This window comes from Meles meles, chromosome 4, assembly GCF_922984935.1.
Source record: "Meles meles chromosome 4, mMelMel3.1 paternal haplotype, whole genome shotgun sequence".
NCBI classification, from domain to species: domain Eukaryota; kingdom Metazoa; phylum Chordata; class Mammalia; order Carnivora; family Mustelidae; genus Meles; species Meles meles.
In genome coordinates this window covers 22,009,976-22,037,973 of record NC_060069.1, presented here as the reverse complement: position 1 = coordinate 22,037,973, position 27,998 = coordinate 22,009,976, and the positions used below count along the sequence as shown (strand labels likewise).

The 27,998-nt window shown below is 39.5% G+C and overlaps 1 protein-coding gene and 1 long non-coding RNA gene across 8 annotated transcripts in view; one reads left to right on the top strand and one right to left on the bottom strand.

Moving 5' to 3' along the window:
• NEK10 (NIMA related kinase 10) overlaps positions 1-27,998 on the top strand; it is a 227,445-nt gene that overhangs the window by 147,962 nt on the left and 51,485 nt on the right. For all 7 annotated transcript variants that reach the window (XM_046002046.1, XM_046002044.1, XM_046002042.1 and 4 more), the window contains 4 exons: positions 972-1,185; positions 17,180-17,363; positions 17,468-17,554; positions 19,029-19,083. In XM_046002046.1, the coding sequence (XP_045858002.1) occupies positions 972-1,185; positions 17,180-17,363; positions 17,468-17,554; positions 19,029-19,083 (540 nt within the window). The remainder of the gene's footprint in view (positions 1-971; positions 1,186-17,179; positions 17,364-17,467; positions 17,555-19,028; positions 19,084-27,998) is intronic.
• On the bottom strand, positions 26-27,998 carry LOC123939931. Its single transcript, XR_006818008.1, has 3 exons — positions 27,600-27,998; positions 7,191-7,360; positions 26-184 (listed from the first exon to the last, which is right to left on the bottom strand). It is a non-coding gene; the product is annotated as an uncharacterized LOC123939931 (long non-coding RNA).

Below are 27,998 nucleotides of genomic sequence, written 5' to 3'. Positions count from 1 at the left end.
TAAGCGTCTGCCTTCAGCTCAGGTCATGATCCCGGGGTCCTGGGGTCAAGCCCCGTGTCCAGCTCCCTGCTCAGTGACAAGTCTGCTTCTCTTTCCCTCGGCTCCCCTCCTCCACTTGTGCACATGCGTTCTCTTTCTCTCATTCTCTCATGGGCGAGTTCTTGCTCTTTCAAATAACTAAAATCTAAAAAAAATAATAAATTTTAAAAATAGACAAAATACTATAGTGAATGCCGAAGTACTTAAAACATGCTAACAATGATCTTGATAATTGATTCCACTGTGTCTAGAATAGCTTTCTATTAGTATTTACCTAGACGATAAATAATGTTCACTCTAGTCAGCTGATTGCCATTTCCTACCTCCAAATCACAGAAAATATTAGCATGAAACATGTCCAATTAGTTACTTTAAAAAATTATTACAAACATCTTAAACATTTAAGTAACTGCATTGCATTTTATTTTTATGACTCAGGTTTTGTAAGACACACACTATTCAAGTTGGGTTGATATTGCTGCTATCCAGCTAGAAAAGGCCAACAAGTTGTGACTCTCTAGAAACCTACCTTCCATTTGGTGTGTCAGGGACCACATTCTTGGGATCCCTCTTTGTTTCACTGACCAATGGTTTGGCAGTGATTATAGAAAATAACGACTTCACATGGGAGAAGATGACTATATCCACCTGTCCTGAGATCCGAGGAGCGGCTTCATGCTCAGCCAGTAGCCCTTGCCTGACATCCCAACTGCAAAGAGAAGAGTGCTGCCTCCCTTTGCTTCCCAAACTTTCCAAATACTTTTTGAGAAGTCTTGGATTCCAAGCTGTGCTTGATGTTCATCTTATCCCAGGAGTTCTTGGGTGTGAACACCATGGTGGACACACAGTGGGGGGTTTAACCTTGACCTTCCACACCCGTGGCCTGGTCCTGACATTGACCAGAGAGCTATAATCAGCTTGTCTTCTTGTAGGTGCCTCACTCCTGATGCAGAAGCCCGCCCAGATATTGTAGAAGTCAGCTCGATGATATCAGACGTCATGATGAAGTATTTAGACAACTTGTCCACATCCCAGCTGGCTTTGGAGAAGAAGCTGGAACGGGAACGGAAGCGTACACAGAGGTACTTTATGGAAGCCAACCGGAATGCGGTCACGTGTCACCATGAGCTGGCTCTGTTATGTCATGTAAGTGCACAGCTGTCAGTGTCTTCACGATGTACTCCGTTATAAAGTCACCTGCAGTGGTTCAGGCTTGTCTTAAGGGAGCATTATCTTAAGTTAGGAAAACATTAATTGCTACATGCAGTATTTCACCATTATATAGTTCCATATTTGGATTCCTTTCTAGACCTTATAATGAAAATTAAAATTAAAGTCAACATAAATGGCTTTCCAATGAGCTACCCCTAATTTATTGTATTGCAAAACTGGCAGCATCAAGTAGATCCCTTAGCAATTCCATTAAGTTTACACTATGCTCTTTGTGTAGATAGCAGTGAATACATAGATTTTATTTCTTCAGAAACGTGATTTGGGGAATATGGATGAAAATGTTATGTGTTAATTCAGAGAAGGAAATAATAATTGCCTTAAAACTTTTTCGTTTTAGTCTAGTTGTTTTTATTACTGTTTGTGGTGGTAATAATGCTGCCATGCTTCAAATAAGAATATGTCCTTCAATTTTTCTTGCCAATAACCTTTAAATTAGTTTGATACTTAAGTTTGTTTCTGAGCAGAGCTTGAAAAAGGGAAAAGCTACAAATGTCCACATATGCAAGTGACCATGCCAGTGATGCTCTTGTTGCTGTCTCTTGTTTTCCCCGTGTGCTTCTGTTGTATCATGACCTATGATCCATTCTTTGCTCATACTCTTGGCTCCCCCAAGCGGGGATCTAGTCAGGGACCCTTCAACCTGGTACATATTCTTTTCTTCCCTCTTGGGCAGGGGGCCCAAGGAAATGGAAATAGGGTCATAACACCCATTATTAATCAAAGTACTCGGTCATCAAATTCCTTTCCAGGACCCTAAAGACCTGTTCTACCTCAGCTGGGAAAATAATATGAAGAGTTCGTTTTAAAGAAGAGACAGCTGTAATTTCTTTTCCTTCCCTCCTTCCTTCCTTCCATCCTCCCTCCCTCCCTTCCTCTGATTTCTTGGATAACAGACTTCCCATCAAACTCGTTTCTATGAAAAGGAAAGCACTACTGTGTGGTGTGCTTGTCTTGACATTCTTGGAATCTGGAAGTTGAAGATTCAGTGTAGTTTTCCTTTGGGGGGGAAAAACTCATCTTTATTGCCTTGCTGAGCCCAACTGTAATTTCACAGAACAATACTTGGTGATTATCTAAGGCCTTGGTTTATGTTTAGGAGCATATAACTTGGAGTTATAGCTCTTGCTGAACACAGTTAAATCTTATATACAGCGAGTTAAAGCTCACTTTTCTTGTTATTTTACTACCTGACTTCGTAAAAAGTAGGCAACTATGAGAAACACACCTTTCTATGCATGTCATGTTACATTCAGAGTACGGTGTTCCCAGGAAACTGAAATGCAAGAAATTTAGCCATTTCTATATATCTTAAGTATTTGAGGTAAGTTCTGCACTGCAAAGCTACTTAGCCAATTTCCAGTTGGATATAAAAGAGTCCGTTTATATTAGATTCCCTTAGCTGATGTGGGGATGGGCGGAGTTAGTTTAAAATCTAACCACAAAAATCCTCTTATCTTTAGCAAAACACCTTGAGAATGACTGTTTTATTTATTTATTTACTGCACAGCCTTTTTTTTTTTTTTTTAAACTCTTACTGTGGAAAATTTCATGCCTTTACAGAAACAAAGATTGTGCTTCGTGTAGCCACCCCCCAACTTCAAGAATTTGCTACTTTGGGCCAATCACATACTGTTTTAATGCCCACCCACTATCCACTCCCTGCCCTCCGTAGGTTATTTTGAAACAAACCCAAACCACCATATCATGTCATCCATCAATATTTCAGTACGTATTTGGAGAGCCATTTTAGCTGTAGAAATCCAGCTCTCAGGCCATGACTGGGTTAAACAAAGGGAGATACCGTAGTCAAGGCAGTTTCGAGGTTCTAGAGGTTCTGTATTCATCTGTAAATTAGGGAGAACATATTACCTATCACAGAAAGCACTAGGATTAAGTAAATTTATGTATTTGAATAAATTGTACAAATGAAAAAGTGACACAAAATTATAAGATAGCACCAGTTATATAAAGTGAGCAATGATTATGTTAAAAAAAATAATTGTTGGTGCAATTTGCTAATCCAGTATTAACTGGTCCGTTAGGGCCAAATCCACGTGTGGTTTTCATGCAGTTAATAAGTATCTATTGAGCACGTGTTACCAGCCAGCCTTGATGCCCTCATGGAGCATTCAATCTCATAGGAACCATAGAGAAGTGCTTTGCCTCTTGGCAGTTTATATTACTACATTTAAAGAACAATCAGATATCATCTCCTTTGGCACTATTTTATGTATACTGATCGTTTTTCATCTCTGGATTAATAAAATGTTAGTTAAAAGGAAAAGTGCAGCTTTATTAAAGAACTGAGAAGGAAATATGATTACATTTAATCAAAAGACAGCATGCAGTTAATTGGCATTATCCTTGCTAAGTACTAATTATTTCTTTTTAAAAACATACATCGACACCATTGCTGATGGAAAATTACATGTATAAAATTTTATGTTTCTTTTTTTCTTAAGTTTTGTTATAGTATCATGATTATTTCATTTCAAATATGGTGGAATGTCTCCCAGAGCAGTTAATATCAACAATACAATTACACAATCCAATGATAAGCAATAGTCAAAGGAAAGGGAAATTAGTGGGTACATTACGTAAAACTTTATGAATTCTCAGCCCTGATAAGGAGAGCCATTGTGAATTGCTGGAATTTTGCAAATTAAGGGGCGAGCAAACAATTGATAAGAAATGTTAAGGACTCCTGTGTCATGGGGTGTATGCTACTAACTTTTTCACATATTCGCTTGTTCTCAATTATGGCAATAGTCTAGTAAAGACAGATATTAATATATATTTCAAGAGGACACAGAAATCTTCACTAATAAATTTCATGCCTGTGTACTGTGGTTTAGACCTAAGAAAGAGAAGAAATTTTTTTTTTTAAAGATTTTATTTATTTATTTGACAGAGAGAGATCACAAGTAGACAGGCAGGCAGAGAGAGAGAGAGAGGGAAGCAGGCTCCCCGCTTAGCAGAGAGCCCGATGCGGGACTCGATCCCAGGACCCTGAGATCATGACCTGAGCTGAAGGCAGTGGCTTAACCCACTGAGCCACCCAGGCGCCCCGAGAAGAAAATTTTCTTATCAAAGAATGTTAAACTGTCTAATTTTTATAATTCAAAATAAAGATCATGAGGAGAGCAGAGTCAAGAATAAAATCTAAGGGTGCCTGGGTGGCTCAGTCAGTTAAGCGTCTGCCTCCAGCTCAGGTCATGATCCCAGGGTCCTGGGATCGAACCCCGAGTCAGGCTCCCTGCTCAGCTGGGGGTCTGCTTCTCCCTCTCCCTCTGCTCTTCTATCTGCTCGTACTTGCTTTCATTCTATCTCTCTCAAATAAATAAATAAATAATATATTTTTTAAAAAGAATAAAACCAAGCAGAGAAAAATAAGGTGTAATTTTTACTTAAATATGTAATAATAAAAGTCTATTGTGCTACAGAGGGTACTGTGGCATTGTAGTAATCAAAATCATGATTGGCATTTTAGCATTATGCACAACATGTTAAATACACAGAGGAGCCGCCCTGTGGTTGTCATCTTGTATCCCAGACAGAAAAATCAGTTGCAGAAAATTCTAAACTGCATGCTGCCTAGATCCTCACCAGCAAATGCAAGGATGAGTGTTAAAACCCAGCCTGAAAAATGTGGGTAATCAATAGAAAACTCCAATTTCATTCAGATAAGTGGGATTTTGTGGATCCAACTGTAAGCTAATATTAACATTTGTAAATAAAGCATATTTCTATGTGTACAAATGGAGCAGAGTTGAATGTACTAGGGAGACTGATGGGTAATCAGTGAAAGGAGCAAGTTCTTGAAGGGTGAGTTTTGCAGGGATTCCCACTTCTCTTCCAGTGATATTTGACAGGTACTATTATCTTCACCATCTCTGTTTTAAAGCTACATGATTCTTTCTTTCTACCAGTAGAGTGAGCTTTTTCAGTCTGGAGAACTTTCACATCCATAAGACTAACAGGGAACAAAACAAAAAGAAAAATTGAAAATGCTTGCAGTTTATAATTAATAAAAGAACAAAGATTTGTTGAATATCTTCTGAATGTAAGACATGGTGCTTGCTATTGTGAAGGTTACAAAAGATTATAAGGAGTGGTCGCAGTCGTGAAGTGACTTATACAGTCTACCTGGGAAGCCAAGACATTTATGCAGGAGGAAATCTTGGTAAATACCAACGGATATCCCGGGCTGATAGAGTTTAGGGAGGCTCCCAAAACAAGTGGTGTAAGTTTTGGCCTTGAAGTAGGTAAGAAAGTCACTCCTGCATGGAAGAGCATAGTAAAAGTGCACGAGCTCTGGATATACCAGCTTAGCACACTTAGGGCTACTAATCACATTTTATTTATTTATTTATTTTTTTTTAAAGATTTTATTTATTTATTTGACAGACAGAGATCACAAGCAAGCAGAGAGGAGGCAGAGAGAGAGAGAGGAGAAAGCAGGCTCCCTGCTAAGTAGAGAGTCTGATGCGGGGCTCGATCCCAGGACCCTGGGATCATGACCTGAGCGGAAGGCAGAGGTTTTAACCCACTGAGCCACCCAGGCGCCCCATACTAATCACATTTTAGAAATGGTATTGTTTTATGCTTTAACTTAAAAGACAAGGAAATGGAAACCAAGAGAAGAGACTTTTCCAAGGTCACCAAACTAGTTTGCTGGTTTCAGACCTTGGACTGATAGTTGGATCTCCTGATTTATAATGCATATTTTGATATATATAGTTTGAAAATTCTGGGAAAGTAGGCTGGTGCTAGCTGGCAGAAATTTGTGGAATACCTAGTCATGGTATTCATACCTCATGTTTGGATTGAACCTGGGTAATGTGGACTGAAACCTTATATTTCTCCAGAGTAATTAACAACCAAATTATCAAACTGAAGGGTAGTTCTTCCTTATCACTCATATTTCCTTTTTGAATTTCCCCCCCCTGTGGTTTTAACCACACCTCTCTGTCCTGATTTCCATCTTACGTCTCTGAACACTCTTTTCTTATTCTCTCCTCCGACCCTGTACTCTTAAGCTTTGATGTTCTGCTTCTCTTCTTGCTCTTCTCTTCAGTGAGCTCTGTCCAGTTTCATGGTTTTTCATTTCATATGAATTTGGGTAAAAATTGCTTGTATAAAATGGGAACTTTATCTTCCATAATCATATATCATTTTGTTTTGAACCCCTGTTCCTGCTGATAGCAGAAAATGGTGGATATAGGCATGAACACTTATATCAGCTATTTTGGTCTAAAAGTTTCTCTCCCATTTCAAGGGCTCTCCTCTCCATCTCTGTCTCCCAAGATGGCAGCTGGATACAGGAGGAAGCCTAGGTATCTTCATGCCACTGGGAGGGGTTTCTGTGTGTTTTTGCCTTCTTCTTTTGGCCTCCGTTGACTTCAGATGAGGTGAACCTCTCTCTGTGGCTTTGGGCGACCTACGGCAGAATCCCTGGTTTGAGCTGTCTGCTCCCTCCATGAAGTGAAAACCTGGTGGACTCACCAGTGAGCGCTATATCCATTTTCTACGTTCCCATTGTGGCACATGGGAGCTTTGGATTCCCACCTATGCCGCGTAGTCCATGGGGAACTAACAGAGAGTGGGGGCATAATATCAGCCCTACGTTATCCATTCAACAAATATTTATGGAGTACCGATTAGGTATCAGGTACTATTCTAGGTACAGGGGATACCACAGTGAGCACAGTGTTTCTACCCTCACGGGCCTTGTACTAAATGCCCATATTAGCTACATAGTATAGAGTGTCATGATGGTCACGAAGCTTCTCTGGAACTTTCAGTCTTTTCTGGCTGAACCTGACTTGTTCTCTCAAACCCTCTGTTCTGCTTCACTCACAAGGTTCACCTCTGCTGGAGAGGATGTGAGGAGGAAGAACAAAGATGTTTGAACTTACCTTCTTATCTTCTATCCTTCTCTCTGGCTCCTTCTTTGAACTTCAGGAAGACTTCCCAGTTCCCCATCTGCACGCTCGAAACTGCCCTTCTACCACATCCTCCTCTTGTCCAGCTGTTCTTCATTCAGGACTAGGACTTTCCTTGGGTGTATAAGCCCCAGCCTTCTGGTCTGGTCTCAACAGTATAAGCGTTCGGGAAGGAAAAGTACACAGTATTTTCTAAGAAGGCCGAATACACTGGGATGAGTTTTACAACACATCCATTTTCTGAAGACCTCCAAAACTATGTATCTGATCCCAGCCTTTCCCGCATGACAGACCTAAATTTTGAGCTGGACATTTACCCATGAGTCTAATAGGTACCTCATGCTTAGCAAGTCCCACAGTAAATGGATTCTCTTTCCTTAACCCAGTCATGTTCTACACCTCATCACCTTAATTGAAACCTGGACATCTTCAATTCATTCTCCCTCAAATCCTACATCCATTTCATTAGCAATCTTTTACCAGTCCTATTTTTGAAATGCCTAACAAATTCATCTTAACCTTCCAGTTCTCATCTCATTGTCTCACATTGGGTCATTGCAATATCCAGCTTCCTTGCTTCTCTGGTCTCCTCCTCAACCCTGGCAGTGATTCAGTGTACCACCTCTGCACTGTCTACAAGGTCCTCAGAAACTGTGTGCGTGTGGAGGGAGAGCCATTTTGTTTATCACAATGATGTTGACTGCTACTGGCACTTAAGGGGAGGCAGCCAGGTCTGCTAATATTATGCCGTGTACAGAACAGTCCTACAGAGAATGTATAAAACAGAACCAGTAGAAGGTACATATGAAGAGATTTATTGGAAGGAATTATCTTATACAATTGTGGGGGCTGGCTAGGTAATAAGATAGGCTGGCAGGAAGGGCAGGCTGAAACTTTAGGACATGGGCTGAACCTGCTGTCCACAGATGGAGTTTCTTTTTCATCTCAAAGAAGCCTCAGCTTTAAAGACCTTCCAAATGATCAAATCCATTCTACTTGGGTTATCTAGAATCAGCTCCATCCCTTAACCATCCCCTATGTGCCTACCAAGATGATCTTTCAAAAATCACATCTGATCTTGATAAATCATCTCATGCTTAAGATGATGAGTAAATGTTCCCATAATGAGTCCTAGAAATGTACTCTAAGCTTTTGGTGAATTACAAAAATACAAAAAGGGAGATTTCTGTGATAGTCTCATGTTGTCAAACTACTGAAATACGGCGCACGTAATTATTATCCTAAATTCCGTCTACCTTGGGGCTGGGGGAAGCAGCTAGTAGAGCACTTGTCCACAAGGATTATTTTCTAAATCCACCAACTCTTTATAATTTCACTTAAAGAAATGGAATCTTCTTGTAGTTTTCTAATACAATCTGTATATGTTCTTGGCAAACTTTATTGACAGGCATTTGATATTAATCCTAAATTCTCAAATATCTTTAAAGTGGACCACATAGGAATTGAGCAAATATGCAACTACCTGATTCTCATTTTCTTACTGAAAATTTAAAAAACTGTTGTGCTATTTATTTATCTGAGCTGTTTTATTTTTATTACACCATATGTCATTTACAATTTCTGAGCATGTCACTAAAGGCGTGTGTCTGCAATCCTCTGCTAAGAGATTAAATTAAGCCATGTAGAAAATGATGTATTTTAAAGGGACAATATATTTGTGAACATCTTTGCTTTTATTGTCTGGTTAATTGTTGACCGAATTTCCCCCAAGGCTGTGAAAATGCAACAAATAATGATGCAGTGAAAGAAGTATCGGGAAAAATCATGACTTGTTTTGGCAGCATTCTATACTTGTTTTGGTTTAAGAAAATAAAGCAATGCCTTTTAGGCTCCCGCACAAATGTATATATCATTCTCACATCCACACCATAACTCCCCCCTTGATTATGGAGATATAATTTGCCTACAGGAAGATGTACAAATTTTAATTACTTGTGTTTAGTAACTTTTGACACATGGTTAACTTGCACCCAAAACGAGATTCAGAACATTTCTGTGAACTCAGAAATTTCCCTCTTGCCCTTTCCCATATGGTTCCCTGCCCATGGACAGACTTATGATTTCTGACACTGTGGATTACTTTTGCTTCTTATTTTGACTTCGTATAAATCACAAACGGTCCATGCTCTTTACCGTCTGCCTTAGTTCACGTGACCTAATGTCACTGAGATTGATTCGTGATGTTGTGTTTAATAGTTCTTTGTTTATAATGTTCGATAGTGTCATGTGGTATGAACATATCATAATTTATTCTCCTGTTGATGAACACTGTTGTTTCCAGATTTGGGGTTTTATACAAGACTGCTATGAATTTTCTTACATAAGTCTTCTTGTGCAGATGCTGTCATTTCTCTTAGGCAAATACCTAGGAGTACAATTTCAGGGTCTTAAGGTAGTAGTGCGTTTAATTCAAAAAGAAACTACCAAGCAGTTCTCCAAAATTGTACTGGTTAGCATTTTTAGGAGAATGTATGAGAGTTGCTCAATTGTTCCACATTCTTGTAAACATTTGGTGTTGTCAGTCTTTTAGATTTTAACCTCTGGAGGGGGCACAGGAAGGTATCTCTTTGTGGTTTTAGTTTGATTTTCCTGATCACCTTGGCTGCTGAGCACTTTTACATATGCATATTGATCATTTACGTGTGTGTGTGTGTGTGTGCGTGTGTGCGTGCGCGCTATCTATTCAAATCTTTGGTCATTATTTTATTGAATTATTTGTCTGTTTTTGTTGACTTTAGGAGTTCTGTGTATATTCCACATAGAACTCTGTTGCAAATATTAAGTATTGCAAATATTTTTCCCTAGTCTATGACTTGACTGTTTTTTTTTTTTTTGATGAGCAGAAGTTTTGTTAAATTTTAATTTTGTTGCAGTCCAATTTACTTATTTAGTTTTTTGTTATTGTTAGTGCTGCTGAAGAAGTCTTGGTTTATCCCAAGGCTGCAAAAATTGGCTCTTTTTTATTTTTGTAAATTCCTTCTTGTGATAGATTTTATGTTTAGGTCTATGATCCATTTTGACTTAATTTCATGTGTAGAATAATAAAAATATTGAAATTTGGGATTTTTTTTCCTATATGAGTACCCAGTTTTTCCAGCATCATTTCTTAAAATGTCTAATGTTTGCTCGCTGATTTTACTATAGGTCTTTGTTGGAAATCTTTTAACACTATATATGTGGATTTACTTCTGAACTCTATTCTGTTCATTGATCTGTGTATCTAAGGCCAATACCACGCTATTTTGATTGTTGTAGCTTTTTAGTAAGTCTTGAAATTAGGTTGTATGAGTGCTCCAATTTCATTCTTCTTTGTCAAATTTGATTTGGCCATTCTAGATCTGTTATATTTACTTATTAGTTTTGCAATGAGTTTGTCAGTTTCTTTGAAAAATAATGCTGCTATTTTGATTTCTACCCTTCTTTTTAATATGGTGAAGAGCTTTGCAATACTTTGAAAAATCAGTCTTTTACTTCGCTTTTTCAACAAGATTGATCTGTTTTCTTCTGGGGACTATTCTAGTCTGTGTTTTAACAGTAAAGAGAAGAACTCCTTCTTCACAATGGAGGAAGACAAATTATAAGTGAATTAATATACACCTAAGTACCATGGACAAAAATATAAAGGCAAAGTAATAGTGATTAGTAGATGTGGAAAGATAGGCTGTTTTAAATAGGGATGTCATGGAAAGCCACTATACCTGCAAGACATTTGAGTAGAAACCTGAATATGTTAAAAGGGTGAGCTGTGCAATTATCTGGGGGCACAACATCGATGGCAGAGGGAACAGCAAATCCAAATATTCGGAGGTGGGAGCATGCCTGCCAGATTTAAGAGGTCAGCAAGGAAGCCTGTGTGGCTGGAGTACAGGGAAGCAGGGGAAGGGAGATGAGGATGCTGTGGTCCACGGTACAGACTTGAGTGACACGTGTTTTGAGCAAAGGGGTGACATAATGTTTTAAAGTTATATAGCTGGCTGCCGTGTGTGAATCGACTGCTGAGAGTCAAGGATGGAAGTGGGAAGAGGGATAAAAGATGACGGTGATTCTTTGCCTTGGTTTTTAATTCTTTGTTTATTGGCACTTAATCGGTTTGGTATTTTGATGTACCAAGTGTGTGATTTGACAAGAACTAGACCTTCCCTTATGTAATTCTGTTTTAAAAAGGAAACAGTAAGCAAGGTTCTAATCTGAGGGGTTTCTTGTACTAATGCTACCCATGTCTAAGAACATACTGTTTCATACCTTAAGCAGTGCGGCTCTGCAACTCCATGTCTTGTTTTGAGCAATCCAAATTAGAATGCCTTTAAACGTGACCACTTAATGATTCTCTGTGCATGGTTTCTTCTGTATGTTAAATGGTTCTTCTATATGTTACCTGATTCTGGCTTCCTTTGGAATGCTGTCAAAAATATTCCCACACATTCAGTTCTTTTCCTGTGGTAGTATGTAGTTTTGAAATAAAATGGTGGTTAGTCAGTTGATGTGGACCATATCTTCTGTATTTTTAATAAGGTATAACTTCAGATTATGGCACTGTTCTCCTCATCCTTATTATTTCTTCTAGAAAACCTATCTTTGAATTAGGAATAATAGAGAACCTGTGCAGATGCTAGATACTTATGGGGAGGCAGTGAAACATTATCAAGCATGGTAAATTTAATAGTGGAATTTTAGACTGAATTGTAATAATTAATTCATCCTCTAATTTACTTATTTTAGTGACAGTTCATTAGTATGTTCTTGTGCTTTTAAGAAGTTCTAATTAAGAGAGTGTCATGATAATAGTGGGGTCATAATTATATGCAATTAATTATATTAAAGCAAAATATTTAGCTTTGTATGAATATTGTTAGGAAGTTCAAAATAAGAAAAACAACTAATATCCAAACTTGAAGAAAACATTTCCTTCATTATACAATACTTATAAATCTTAGTTATTTTCAGCACCTGTCACACCAATTTTTCTGGTTTCATTTGAACGTTTTGCTCTTCTACTTGATGTACAGAGCACAGGGGCAGGGAAATACTTCAGGGTTTCATAAACAAAATAGACATAGATATCAACCAAACAGCTTTGAAGCTCAAAGATCCGCAGCTACCATAGTAAGGGACCAGGCTCCGAGCTTGATGCTGTGGCCCACCTCTCTACAGTGGCAAAACCAAGTGGCTCAGAGTGAGGTCCTAGACAGGAGCTTCTTGCCACACCTGCTGAACTGGTCAGGCCACTCAGCTGTGGCCGGGGTCAGTGTGACCCCCTTCAGCCCTCTTGGTCACACTGGCTGATTTTCTTTTTTAAGAGTTATTAACTTATTTTAGAGAGAAAGAGAGAGAGCATGCAAGTTGGGGGAGGGACAGAGGAGGAAGAGGGAGAGAGAGAGAGAAGCAGACTCCCTGCTGAGTGGGGAGCCTGATGTGGGACTGGATCCCAGGACCCTGAGACCATGACCTGAGCCGAGATCAAAAGTCAGAAACCCAACCAACTGAGGTTGCCCCTGGCTGATTTTTTTTTAATACTTTGAAATTTAGGGACTGCATTTTTGCACAATAATACCTAGTCAACGATCTGTCTCATATTTGGGGTTTTCTTTGTGCTGTCACCCATGACAAGCATGGAATGTGGTTTGCCATTAAAAAAGATCACCTCAGCCAGGTGAATTGCTGTCAAGCACTGGGTAGCCCTAACTTTATGTAACTAAGGTCACAGTTATTACCTAAACAAAGGTAATAGAAGGTATTATAAAGGTATTTTATATATACATTTATATATATATTTTATATATACCTATATATATTTATATATATAAATATATATATTTATATTTATAATATATAGGTATACCTATATATACCTATATATATTTTATATATACCTATATATATATATATAAAGGTATTTTATATATTATAAAGGTATAGAAGATAGTAGGCAAAGACACAGCTCAAATAGAATGACTATTTTAGAACAAAAGAAATGATGCCTTCTTTATGGTTCTAAAGTAAGGCATCTACAGGATATAGTTAGTGTCATGCTTTATATTTATTTCTCACTTTTTTTCTTCTCTCTCTCGCTCTCTCTGTCTCTCCTGATAAAACATTCTGGGCAATTTAAAAAGTTTGCACTAGTTTTAATAAAATAGACTCTCTTAATTCTTTCCCTACTGTTGCAGTTAATTTAGGCAATGTCAGTCTGTTACTGTTAGAATTGCTATTCAACTGAAAATGTATTATAATCTGGTGCACACATAAAAAATTACATTATAATGAGCAAAACCAAGCTAAACATAATTGTGCCTATAACAGCACTGTGACAGGAAGTGTCTCCTGTAACGGTGATGATTTCCATATCAGGGATAATTTTATTGTCTGATTTGCATTGTCTTCTTCTTGCTGCCATATTGATGCACAGAATGTGTCCATCCGTTCCTAGGAAATATATAGATGCCAAAAAATATATATAGTTAGCTCCATCTCCTATTCCTAGAAAAATCTTAAGTAATTAGAAAGTAAAAAAGATGACAGCAGCCAAATTGCATCCCCCAATGCTGTCCCCACCCTGCGCCCCCCCCCCCCCCCACATACACCCAACTCCCTTTAATAGGTTTATGTACTTGCTGGAGGCAACTTTTGAAAATACCTTAATAGCCTCAACCCGCAGGCTAAAAGCATTTAAGCATCTCTGCCTTTGGCCAATGCCTACTGGGTTACAGAGGCATTTTGTCTTCTGGGCCAGCCATCTCTAATCCAGATGAGTGGAGTTTTATAACTTCTTGTAAGAGCAAAGGGGAAAAAGGAAGGGAGACATTCACTCCTACTTATTGGTGTGTTACCAGATAGTCTCTTCAGCTCTTAGAGAAAAATCACAATGTAGGATTCTGGATAAACAGGCAAGATAAAAACAAAACAAACAAACAAAAAACTTAGAAGCTACAAAACCTACTCACCATATAGGGGAATTCACCTGCTTTCCTGGCCCTTTTCTCCCTTTGATCTCAATACAGCAACTAATTATTAAGCAGTTGGTATGTACAAAACATTATCCAATGCATGGAGGGATCCAAAAGGGACTGAAATAGCCCCAGTTGTTCAAGGGAAGAGTTGGTAATAAGTTGGGTACTCAAATATCCACAAGGAAAAACTCTGGAAATCATATTCAGGAAAATGTGGCATATCGTTTATGTCAAGGTCAAGAACTCTATCGATTTTTATGAGGCAAAAACTGCTGTAAGAGCCTATAAAAACAGATGATTAAAAAAAAAAACTAAAACAACTATACATTCTACATTGCTTTATCATATCTTCCATGCTTACAGAGTTTGAAAAAGCATCTCTCTCTGAATGCGAATACCCCTTTATTAGATGCTAAGCAAGCACCCAATTATTTATGGATGCAATTTTGGTGATTGCAAATGACTTCACCTGCAGCCCAACTGGGTCTTGATTACTGGTTGCAAGTCAAAGGTCCTCAAGTCTGGAATGCCTGCATCAGGACTCACAGCTTCTCTTCACTCTTCATTTGTCCAAAGAAAAATATCTTATCCATGTCTGTCTAAAAAGAAACAAAGCGTTTGCTGCAGTTTTGCGAGTTTTAGAGATACATGGATTCTGGCATGCAGTTGCTTCCGTGCAATAAACAGTTTTGTCAACCCAAAAATGATCTCTCTCTCTCTCTTTCTCTCTCTCTTTTTTTTAAAATGTTGATAGCATTGACACATCTTGAGTGTATAGTCCCTACAAGGTTGTAAATCTAGTTATGGCCTTTAGAATGGGGCAATGGAGGGGTGCCTGGGTGGCTTGGTGGGTTAGGCCTCTGCCTCCGGCTCAGGTCATGATCCCAGGGTCCTGGGATCGAGCCCCACATCAGCTCTCTGCTGAGCAGGGAGCCTGCTTCCCTTCCTCTCTCTCTGCCTGCCTCTCTGCCTACTTGTGATCTCCATCTGTCAAATAAATAAATAAAATCTTTTTAAAAAGTAGAATAGGGCAGTGGATGATTAATTTTGGATAAAAATGTCATAGGAGGAGGGGCACCTGGGTGGCTCATTTGGTTAAGCAACTGCCTTCAACTCAGGTCATGATCCTGGAGTCCCAAGATCAAGTCCCGCATCAGGCTCCTGACTCAGCAGGGAGTCTGCTTTTCCCTCTGATCCTCCCCCTTCTCATGTTCTCTCTCTTACTCTCTCTCTCTCTCTCCCAAATAAATAAGTAAAATCTTAAAAAAAAAAAAAGCCATAGGAGGAAAAAACCCTACATTTATTTCTATGTACATTTCTGACTTTAGCTGAGGATGTTGGAAGAAGAAGGATTTGTGGGTTGGGACAGAAAAAGGAGGAAAGCATGGAAGGAGTTGAGGGAGTTTGGCAGGAAAGTTTTGAGCCTCAGAAGGAGCCTCCTGGATTTGGTGTCAGGGGCTGAGCTTGGGCAGAGCTGAGGCTGACTTTGGAAGCCCCTTATGAGTCTTAAGCATGGGGAAAATGTCAGAGAAGCACATATTCAGCAATGCCAAAGAGTGTCCGAAGCATTTTCCATTTTGGGTTCTAAGTTCTCAGACGAGAGTAGATCCAAAAGGCAGGCATGAACAATGCTGAGTCACGAAAGCAGGAAGATGTGGGATGGAGGACTAGCCGAACAAAATTAACATGCTCCTTGAACTGCATGTTGGCTTCAACAGAATGAGAACTATCTCCAAGCCTCTTGGTGAAAGCTTGAGGAAAGAACAATGAAAAAATTCTCAGGAAACAGAGATAATAAGCAGAAATTGGTTGCACAGTTTGCATGGCACAACATGTCTTCAATATTCTTTTCATTGTTTGTCTTGTTTAGTGAACAGAAACACGTGAAAGCTTTCAGAGGCTGACTTCTAAGTCCAGTCACTCGTAACGTCTTAGGTTTTCTTCACCTTCAATTCCATCACTATGGAGTTTTTAGGAACCTCCCCCGGTAGCTGTGGGTGTCACTTTCATTTTGGAAAAAAGTATCTGAAAACAAAACAAAACAAAAAACCACGGACCTGTGTCTCTAGCGAGCATTGGTCATCATTGGAGCCACTGCCCAGGTCTTCATGTTTCAGGGGACCGCACCTCTCTGCCTCCATGGCCTGGCTGTGTCTGCCACTAAGTTCCCTGAGATTTGAAAAAACTAAGCCCTACTTACCCATTGTGGTGCTGAGATTTGATAGCAGTTTTTTTTCTTAATATTAAAGTATAGTTGACATACAATGTTCCATTAGTTTCAGGTGTACAACATAGTGCTTCCGTAATTCTAAACTTTGTGCTCTGTTCACTACCAGTGTGCCTACTGTCTGTCATGATACAGTGCTGTCACAATGCCATTGACTATACTCCTTATGCTCTACTTTTTATCCCCATGACTTAGAGAGCAAGTATATTATTATTATTATTATTACTATTATTTTGTTTTGTTTTGTTTTTAGAGGGAGAGAGAGTGGGGTGGGGGGAAGGGGGAGACGGAGAGAGAGAATCTTAAGCAGGTTCCATGCCCAGCATTAGGGTCCAGTGTGGGGCTCGATCCCACGACCCTGAGATCATGACCTGAGCAGAACTCAAGTGTCAGACACTCAACCAGCTGAGCCACCCAGGCACCCGAGACAGAGCAAATATTATTAAGATAACTTAAAGGAAAGTAATTTCGGCTTCATTGGCACATATCTTTTCCTTAGTGCCACACTTTCTTCTGCCAGACTGTACAGACCTCTGTCGCTGAGCATCTTGGCATATCCACTCTTGTTTGTCCGGCGGTGCAGCTACACTTTCTTCTTAGTCCCAGACTGAAGGAGCTCTATCGCCAGCGTGTGGCTACAATGTTACTGGCACTTGAGCACGAACGTTTGTAAGAACGCAGCCAGCATTTTCTTATCCGCGCTGACAAGCTTTGGATCCTCCAAAGGAAGGAAGGAAAGGCCACCCTAAGCTAGATCTGTCTTGCAGGAGACCTTCGAAAAGGCGAGCCTGAGCAGCAGCAGCAGTGGGGCGGCCAGCCTGAAAAGCGAACTCTCAGAGAGCGCAGACCTGCCCCCCGAGGGCTTCCAGGCCCCCGGCAGTAAGGAGGAAGACAAGGCCTGTGATGAAATCCTGTCAGAGGAGAACTTCAACTTGGAAAATATCGAGAAAGGTATTTCTAGTGAAACGGGGACAGCAGGCATGAGCTCTCGACTTTGGTCTCTTTCGAGGCTTATTTGCTTTTTATTTTATTGTTACTCTTTGATTCACATACAGATATGTACTCAGAGCTAGATGATGAACTGGACATTTCGGACAACTCCAGCAGCTCCAGTTCAAGCCCTTTAAAAGAATCTACATTCAGTAAGTTTTTGCTGGCCTGCAGGGTTCCGGTAGGTCATGGTTTGGGAATCACGCTTGGGAGTTGAGTAAATGCCATCATGTACGTAGGCAGAAGTTTGTTCTCCAGGTGCGGTGCTAATTAGAACAGGTGGGTCTAGCCCTCTGACTGGCCCAGAGGCCAGCCGGCACCGCGGTCTTCTATTCACTATTCTATAGTGAATAGTTTCACTATTTCTACCAGCAAACCCAGATTCCAACTGGCGAGTGGCGATAACGAATTCGGAGATACACTAAATAACCACAAGAATAATGGAAGTGACTTCTTATGAATCTGGTCTATAGGGATTAGAGACCTGGAGAAGAAATTAGTCCTGGGGTAGACTACGTTTTGTACAATTTTATTTCCATTATGAAGAGATATATTTCAAACACTAAAGAAAAATAAATATTTTAATTGTTTATTACTATGAAAAAGTGGAATATGTAAATTCAGTCCATGTGTTAATTCTGACTCTTGATTTAAAACAGGAAAGTAAATAGTCTGGGGTATGATGTATGGAAAAGAAAAGGAAAGATATATTTGGAAAAATGTAAAGATTATAAGGAAAGATAGGATTCAATTTGTTCAACAAATCTGCAACTGAAAGAAAAGAAAGGTTAAAATAGAATATGGAGAGGAAAGAATAATTCATTTAAAAGAGTAGGTTGAAGGCACATTAATTAGATAGGTAGAAATATTCTGAAATAAAGTTAGTGTAAACGATTTCCTCTCATTAATGACTATACCTTGAAAATCTCATAAAAGAAAGTTTAAAATAGTCTCCCCAAGGACCTAAGTAAAACCCTAAGGAGTTTCTTCATTTGCTTCATTTTTTTGTTCCTTTCCAAAGTTAATTGTCCATAAAATAGTGACTAGATGTTCCAGATTTTCTGGGATAATCTGTTTCCGTCATTGATCTATTTTCCCATAAATTCCTACTTGCTAGATAAAAATGTCCTGATTGGTGATTAGGAAAACATGAAAGCTATACAGGAAAAAATATTCATACCTATGTAGCAAATTCTACAAGCCGTTAATTACTGGCTGTTTTGAGATGAATTCAGCTTTGTATGTTCGGGGTAACAATGGTGAGGAAGGTCAGTGGGGAAGCGAGGAAGGAAAAGTTGAACCCTTAAACTTGCGTGTGGTAACTTACCTTGTCAAGGCCTTTAGGATAATTCTGAGATAGATATTTTATTGTATTTTATTAGCTATTAATAACAGAGTTTGCTTGTTTAGTTTCCTTTGGAAAAAGGACCTTAAACAATCCTGTCAAGTAAACAGTAATTTGAAGCTTTCTATTTTAACTGATACTTTTATAAATGAAGACCGTCTTTAGAGTATGCTAAATACTGCTCACATAATAGAATGCAGCTTTCTTTAATGAATAAACAGATAAATAAATAAAATATTTGAACAGGGAAAATGTAAGCTATTTTTATGTTCTTGTTTCAGGCATTTTAAAGAGAAGTTTTAGTGCCTCAGGAGGAGAAAGACAATCCCAAACAAGGTGTGTACACATTGAGCTCCCAGAAGTCTGCAGAGAGCCATATTGGTGGCTAAACTAAAACCTGGTAGCCAGAAGTCACCATGGATATGGGTGGTAGAGGCTGATTAGACCCACCCTCCCAGCACAGATTGCAGTTTACCGGGAGCGTACTGGAAAGAGTACTAAGCTTGGACCTGGGTTTAATCTAGCTTTGTGATCTTTAGCTAAGTCATTAGCCTAGTGGAGCTCAGAGCTGGACCAGAGGAGTAGTTAGTTATGCTTTATGAGGCCATCTGGAGCCCTGGCTCCTTATATCTTGTTTTTCCACAACCCCAGGGTATAGGGCTCATCCTCGTGGCAAATGTGGCAAACGTGGACCCCATCACCTCCACATCCCAGTCAGCAGGAAGTGGAAGGAGCACGTGGAGACAGGCCCCTTCCTTTTAAGGACATGACTAAGGCATTGTGCTCATCCCTTCTGCTCACATACCACTGGCCAGAACTTAATCATATAAACACATCCAGCTGAAAGGGAGGATAAATATGTTTGGGGGATTCTATTTTAAAAGGAAAAAGAACTCTTTTAGGACCACCAGCAATTTCTCCAACAGTTATCTCTTGGACGAAAGACTAAAATGAAACTATTAAGTCTGACCTTTTGCAAGTCCCTGATGACCTTCGTGAGGGTGATTTCCATGACACGGGGTGAGGTGTACAGGAGTAGAAGCCCGATCGTGGTACTTTCAGAAGTTGCAGAAGCAGAGATGGGAAAGAAGCTACCAGTGAGCTGGCCAGTTAGCTGACGAGCGATGTTTGATGGAAAAGGACCTTCTTAGACTCAGGATGACTGCAGGGTGCCTGGGACTCAGGAGAGGCAGCCAGTAGAGAGGAGAGATAAAGAGGGAAAGAAATTGCTGGAACACTGGCACAGAGTAGTGGAGCCCAGAGCAGGTCTGGGAAAGAGGAAGGGACGGCCCCTTTCTCTGTGTCTGAAGAAAGGGAGACAGAGATAAAATTAAGCTAGAAAAGCAGAGAAGAGGGTTAGAAAAGATAATACTTGGTGGTTTCTGGTCATTAGATTATGTTCACTGCTGTGAGGATGGTCTAGATTTGAGGAGGGTGGTCAGTGAGGAAGAACCAATATAAAAATGGGCAGACACCTGAGGGAAGACAGCTCTGAGGTGAAGGTGCTGGTTGAGGCTGGAATGAAGTGAAGCTGCGGGGGACCTTGGTCGGGGGCGTGGCTACATGCCCTGGGACAAAAGGCTAAGGCCATGCTGGGCTTTAGCAGTTGGGCTTTCTGGACCAGGTAAAATAACATGATTCTGATTGACTTGTGCAACAGGGAGGTTCAGTCAAAGGCTTTGGGGAGCTCACATAATGAGGAACCAGGGAATCAAACTTAGGAAGGAATAAAATTAGGTGAGCCACTGCAATCTGTAGAGGAGACACAGGCTCAGAAAGGCCCTGGTGTTGGGACAAAGGAGCTCCCAGTCTGTTTGTTCCATCCATGTGTCACCTTTCTCAGGATCCGGTGTCCTGTGTGAGAGAGTCGGGGGGCCTGGTTTGAATTAACACTCTATTCACTGCTGAAGGGAGGGCTGAGCTCCTGGATCTACGTCCATTAGGGTCTTTGTTGGAGGGAGCAGGTTCTAGGTGCTAGGCAGCCAGAATGGAACTCTTGTCCGCTTCTGGGCTCAAGGGTGCTGTTGGGAAGATGAATTCAGAATGAAGAACCTGCCTAGCAAAATCCTGAGGGGTTCATTTAGGTGGCAAAGGAGAGTTCCTATAGAAAATCATTTTTGTTTAGTCAAAGATACAATACCATTGATTACTGATTTTTTTTTCACATAAGGTTCAGGAAAGGTTAGCGTGAAACTTTTCCATTTCCTAACTCGTTTCTAGTGTTGCTAATAACAAAAACCCAAGGAAAACTGATCCGAGTGCATAAAATACCAGAAGCATCGTTGAGGAAAGCCTACACATTTTTTAGTGGGCCAGTGTGCAGAGGAGTGGTGGTTAGAAGTAATGGAGAGAGCAGGGGAAAGAGAAACAGTCCCAAACCCCAAGGAGAATGGAGAACGAGAATGGGGGATCTGGAGGAATTGGGACTTGAATGATAAGATCACCTAAGGAATTTCCCTGGCTTGTAGTTCTCTCTCATAGCCTACCTTCTGTCGTGTTGTCCTTAAGTCACCACCTCTACCCCTACTTTCTACAGACGTGGAAGCCCCACACAGGAGCCTGGAGCCATGGGAGCTCTTGCTCGTTTGGCCCAGCAAGGGGGTAGACAGGGTTGGGAGAAATGGCTATGGAGCTGGGAATCTGAACACCTGGTACCATGGACTCTGGCATCAGAGCTTCTGTCTTAACCACATTGCAAGTTGAATAGATTTTTGTGAGCTGATCTGGAAATCTTTCCAACTGCTTGGGAACAGTGTTTGCATAGGAAAATGTTCCACATGTTTTCCTGCAAACTACTTAGCAAGCGCCCTCGGGAATCTAACAATTCCCAATTTTGTGATTATTTATATTTCTAAGAACATGATCAGAAGGCTTTTTTTTTCCATTATTGGATAATTTATTCATTGATATGAAATTGCTTAAATGTATAGAAGAAGTGCAAAACAAGTATTTTAGTGCAAAAATACATTATGACATATGGGTTTTACTCCCCAGTTAAAAGAATTTTATGTTAAAATGGGAATTTCCAATCAGATAAATTTAGGTATCTTGAAATTGTTAAATAATTCTAGTCTTTTTTTTTTTCTCAAAGGACTCATGGAATTGTGTTATTTGCAAGAATTCACTTGAAGTCCAGCCCTTCAAAAACAAAAGAAACATATGTATTACATATTCTAGAGTTTGAGATGGTTTTTTTTTTAAAGATTTTATTTATTTATTTGACAGAGATCACAAGTAGGCAGAGAGGCAGGCAGAGAGAGGGAAGCAGGCTCCCCGCTGAGCAGAGAGCCTAAGGTCAGGCTCAATCCCAGGACCCTGAGATCATGACCTGAGCCGAAGGCAGAGACTGAACCCACTGAGCCATTCAGGCACCCCTTGAGATGGTTTTTAAAAGCTAGTCATCATATTAACATTTTATAGCTAGTTGGGTGAAGTTCAACAGAATCAACAGAAAGAAGTTCAAACTGAAGCTCATTGAAAAAGGGGTTATTACAAGGTGTTATTACATTAACCCCTTTGAATTGTGGCTAATGACCACATCAACAGGTGGAAAATGGGAAATGACCCAAATGTTGAGGTTGATGGATCAGAAGTCACCTAAGTGAATAGGACCGAAGCTAAAATCATATTTGAAAACTGTACTGTGTGTGATAGAGTGTGCATGCCATCAGGGAACACGGTTTGTTTTAAGACAAGCTCTCTTCCCTCAAGGAACTCAGAGTGTAACAGGGAGACCAGGGCAGACTTCAGAAGAGAAGAAATGACAAAAGATAGCCTATGATTCATGCCAAATGAGAGGAAAGAAGATTAATGACTTTTGATTTCCTTCCAAACAATACCCAGAGCTTCTCTAAATTGAAAAGCGACAACTCTAAAATGTACTTATGATTCTTTAAATTAAAAGACATTAAATAAAGCTTGAGTTATTTGCAATCTAACTTGTTTAGGATTTTTCTGGGTTTCTTGGTTTATACCAATAAGAAATGTGAAGCCATCCTGCAGAATATTTAGAAGCTAAATGAGAAGTTAGAATCTTAAAGAAGATAGCCACACTGCGTACTAGAAAATATTTAGAAGCTAAATTAAATGTTAGGATATAAAAGAAAATAACAAAGTGACATAATAGAAAATATTTAGATGTTAAATAAGAAGTTAGAGTCTAAAACAAGGTAGCAAAGCTGCAAAATAGAATAAAGATGCATAGAAAATCAAGCTGTAGAGATTTTTGGCTCTTCTATGCCATATATATGAAATGGTAGACCAGTTACAATGAGACCCGGAGCAGATCTCCTTCTTGGGGAGCCTTACTGGCTCTTTAAACAAGAGACTTGGTCTCATTTAGAAAAAGCCATAGGTAAGTGCATGTTTGACCTGAGCATGTCTACTAGAGCTTAGAATTCAAACATCATCCTGGCTACCTAGTTCAAAGAGAAAACTTAAGAATAAATTTTGAACTTATGTCAACACAGATATCAGGGCCCAGATTTAAGCCAATTATCTGCTGAAGAACCAAGGTAGCTCCCTAATAACTCACCATAGACCTGCAAATGGAACTAGGCAAATGGAACTAGGAAGGGCAGCTTCTGTCCTCCCTAGAGAGATATTGGTATCAAGGCTGATGAGAGGAAACATCACATTAGGACTGAAAGGCACCTGGTGATCCAAGTCATCACCAGATGATGAAATGCTTTCAGGACTATAATTAATCACAAGACCAAGAGAGAGCTAGTTCTCAACTCTTGGAAGTTATATATATGTTCCATCTATGAATTACTTAGCAGAAATGACATGAAGTCAACAAATAATTCTTTTGGGCTCCTTTCCTTGCCAAACTCCTCCCCAGATCTCAAGCCTCCATCCTCAAATCACCAAAAGTCCTAGAAGCCAAACTGAAAACAACCAGATCAGTAGAGAGAACCCCATTCCTCAGGTCTGGAACTGGAGCCATTCACAAAGCAGAGATGAATCTCCAAATCCCCATTCCCAAGTCTCCAGATGAAATCTCCCCCATCAGGATGTCATCCATATAGCAGCCATTCCCAGTGCTCTCCTGGCTCCCCAGAAAATCTGAAGATGTCGATGGAGCAGTTTTTATACTACAGCAGTGGACTTTGGGGAGCTTCTAGTTGACCTACATTTCCTAATAATAAACAGGTCATTCATACTGTATGTGTATTCACGTAGTATAATTTGCTTTTAGGCTTTTGACTTACTAGAATAGCCAATTGATTTTACATCTTCATTTTTTACATCTTTGCATGTTATTGGAGAATCATTAGCAGAAACATCACCTGGGATACTCTTACAGATGTTTTTCAATATGAATGTCACCAAGTAACTGCTTTAGTTGCAATAGACTCATTCTACTAAGGTCTAATAGTTCTCCTGAAGATGTAGAACCATGAGATAACTAGAACTAACAAGAAGTTCCAGCTAATAAATAACGAAAGGCAGCCAACAATGAACTTAATGGTATATATTTTTATATATTGCTTTTAACGAATGCACACAGGTCATGTGATGGTCTAGTTGAACAACTTTTCTTAAATGAGAATGTGAGAAGTTTGTTTTAACAGTTTCAAAGAGGTATAATTCACACAAAATAAACTGCACATATTTAAAATGTGTAATTTGATAAGTTTTGAATATGTATATCTCTGTGAAATAACAATTAAGATGGTGAACATATCCACCTACAAGTGTTCTTGTGTCCATTTTTACCTTCCCTTATGTTTCTCACTCCCCAACCCCAGGCATTCATTAATCGGCTTGTTGCACTCTAGATTAGTCAGCATTTTAGAATTTCATCTAAATGGAGTTATGTAGTACATACTTTTATTTGTCTGGCTTCTTTTAGGCAGCATGATTATTTGGAGATCTACCCATGCAGTTTTCATAATGTATCAATAGTTCATTCCTTTTTATTGTGAAGGAGTAGTCCGTTGTATGAATTTATCATGGTTTGTTTTCTATTCGTCTGTTAATGGACATTAGAGTTCCAGTACTTGGTCATTACAGATAAAGCTGTGATGAACATTTGTGTTTTTGTATGGATACATGCTTTTAAAAGTCTTGCATTGGGGAGCCTGTGTGTGGCTCAGTGGATTAAACATCTGATTCTTGATTTTGGCTCCGGTCATGATCTCAGGGTCCTGAGGTAGAGCCCTGCATCTGGCTCCACATTCAGTGTGGAGACTGCTTGAGATTCTCTCTCTTCCTCTCCTTCTTCCCCTCCCACTCATGTTCTCTCTCTCTCAAATGAATAAATTTTTAAAAAGTCAATAAAAAAATAAAAATTTTGGGTAAATACCTAGAAGTGAAATGACTGGAACATATGGTAGGTGTATGCTTAACTTTTTTTTTTTCCCCATTTTATTTATTTTTTTCAGCATAACAGTATTCATTGTTTTTGCACAACACCCAGTGCTCCATGCAAAACGTGCCCTCCCTATTACCCACCACCTGTTCCCCCAACCTCCCACCCCCGACCCTTCAAAACCCTCAGGTTGTTTTTCAGAGTCCATAGTCTCTTATGGTTCGCCTCCCCTCCCCAATGTCCATAGCCCCCTCCCCCTCTCCCAATCCCACCTCCCCCAGCAACCCCCAGTTTGTTTTGTGAGATTAAGAGTCATTTATGGTTTGTCTCCCTCCCAGTCCCATCTTGTTAACTTTTAAAAAAACTGCCAAACTCTTTTCCAGAGTGGTTGTACGATTTTTACATTTCCAGTTTTAGAGATTTGAACCCTACTTATACATTGAGAAAGGTTGAAGTGCATGATAGTGTTTGTGGAAATCATCTTTTATTTTAATGTGTACATCTCTGAAATCATAAGGAGTAAGAAAGTGGAATTTACTTTTCATAGCCATCTGTCACAAAATAGCTCTTTTGAAGTAATCATATTAAGTAAATATCCTTATTATTACTGTTTATTTGATATTTTGTGAACAGTGATGGAGTTAGTCAAGAGCTTGCTTAATTAATGTCTGTGTCAAGGAAAAAAAAAACCCAAAATCGATAATTAAGACTGCTTTTGAAATTTCTAACTTTAATCATTTGAAATTTCAACTTAAATCATGTAAATTTTGCCTCCATTACTCCTTGTTAGGAAAGAATTAGGAATGGGTTTGACTTTCATCAGTTTCTTATCTGGATTTTAAAGTGTCAGTACATAGGTAGATAGTTCTCACCCGATGAACTGTAACATTTTATTTCAATTTACAAATAAATGATCCTGTATAGTGGAACTTAATAATGCACACAGGGGCTTCAACCTCTTGAACTATTACGTGCACTCACTCCTAGTAGGCTTTGGCCATGTATTATGGCTTTCTTAAGAATATTCATTCATTCATTCCTTCAATTAATATTTATTATTTCATACTGTCACATACCAGACGATGCCTGGGCTGTCTTTGCATTTCTCAGGATGCAATGTATTGCACACAGGTGCCAGGCCACAAATACTTTTTAATTAACAAATGAATGACTGTTATCTTACCATATATTCGATACCTTTCTTTAGAAGAGGACTAAAATCCCACCTACCGACTAGAACCTATGAGCCTTTGCCATAACCACAGCTTAAGCAACCCCCCCCCCCCTTTTTTAAGATTCTGTTGCTTAGGCAACAAGATTTCTCCATGCCTGCTTGCATTCCGTTGCCAAGGCAACAGGGTATTGTTGGCAGGTTGGTCTGAGACATTGAATGTTTGCGGTTTGGGAGATGCCTATGGCTCGCAACTTCTTTGATAAATCAGGGTATGCATAATCATATTCAAGCATGTGAACTGACTCTAGTCTTTGAGTCACATCAAAGACAACTGTGGACATTTGAGACCATCCAGCATTATATATGTGACTAGAAAGACCTTAGTATAACCTCAGGGCCCATCGGTCTTGCCTCCTTTTAGCTGAAGTCTTGCTTATTTTGACTTGTGGGTATTTTCTACTCCCCTTTTTCATAGTGCATATCTAGTTTTACTTACATCAAATAAATACTGTTTGATCACTACTTGCCAGAATCAACCTAGCCTATCAAACAGTCTTACCGAAACAATGTATTATCAATAAGACCACTTTATTCCTTTCCTGGGCTAGTTCTAAACTTTTGTGGCTAATTGCTTGTTCGTTTCTAGCTGTTCTTGGAGTAGGAGAGGAGAGCCCCAGGGGGACTGTTCTCCTTTCCGGTAGTGACATCACTGCCGTTAACTTCACAGATAGGGGACAAGAGAACCCCGCATAATGCCGGTTTTTTTCCACACATTATGAGTGTTGCTACCTGAAAGAGACTTCTAAGCAGTTAAGTGCTAGTTAGCTCAGATGATGTGATTACAGTAGCCTCAGAAGGCATTATCTTAATACTGTAAGTCACCCCCTCATTTCAAAATGTTAAATATTTCTCCTTTTATCAACATCAGCTAATACTACTTTTCACAATTGAATTAAGTAACATAATGCACCTCCCTTGGTTCATAAGTATATTCAGAAGAATTTTATAAAATAAAAATTCTAGAACTCTATCTTCTTCATGGCTAAGACTCTTCTTTCTTTTTTTTTTTAAGATTTTATTTATTTATTTGACAGAGAGAAATCACAACTAGGAAGAGAGGCAGGCAGAGAGAGAGAGAGAGGGAAGCAGGCTCCCTGCTGAGCAAAGACTCGATCCCAGGACCCTGAGATCATGACCTGAGCCGAAGGCAGCGGCTTAACCCACTGAGCCACCCAGGCGCCCCCATGGCTAAGGCTCTTCTGACACAGTAATTATCCAAGTAATTTACCCTTTACTTGAAGTCATTCAGTGAAAAGTGGATTTAATAAATTTCAAAGCTAATACCTTCAGTCTCCGCTTTACCTGTTACTGCTTTGGGGTGGAAGTTGTAGGCCAATATTCCGATCCAGTGCTTCAGTTTCTGCTTTGGCTTATAAATTCTGGATGAAGTTACCCCAGATCTGAAGAGAGTTGGAAGGGATGACCTTTCAGAATCCTTTGAAACCTTCCGTTTCTCTGAAATTCTGTTTCATCAGCCTGAAGTCCTATTAGTCAATTCCCATTTCAAAAGTTTCAGAAGACACAAGCTTCATTATATTAAGCCTTTTCACCAGAAAAGAACATTTCTGGAATGTTCTCTTTGTGTTAAATCATTTTTGTCTGGTTTCCAACTTACACTATCAAGGGAAACCGTCCTCTGCAGCCGTAATGTTCTGTTGGACATAAACATTCAATCCGGTTCAGTCTAGAGGCAGACTTCCC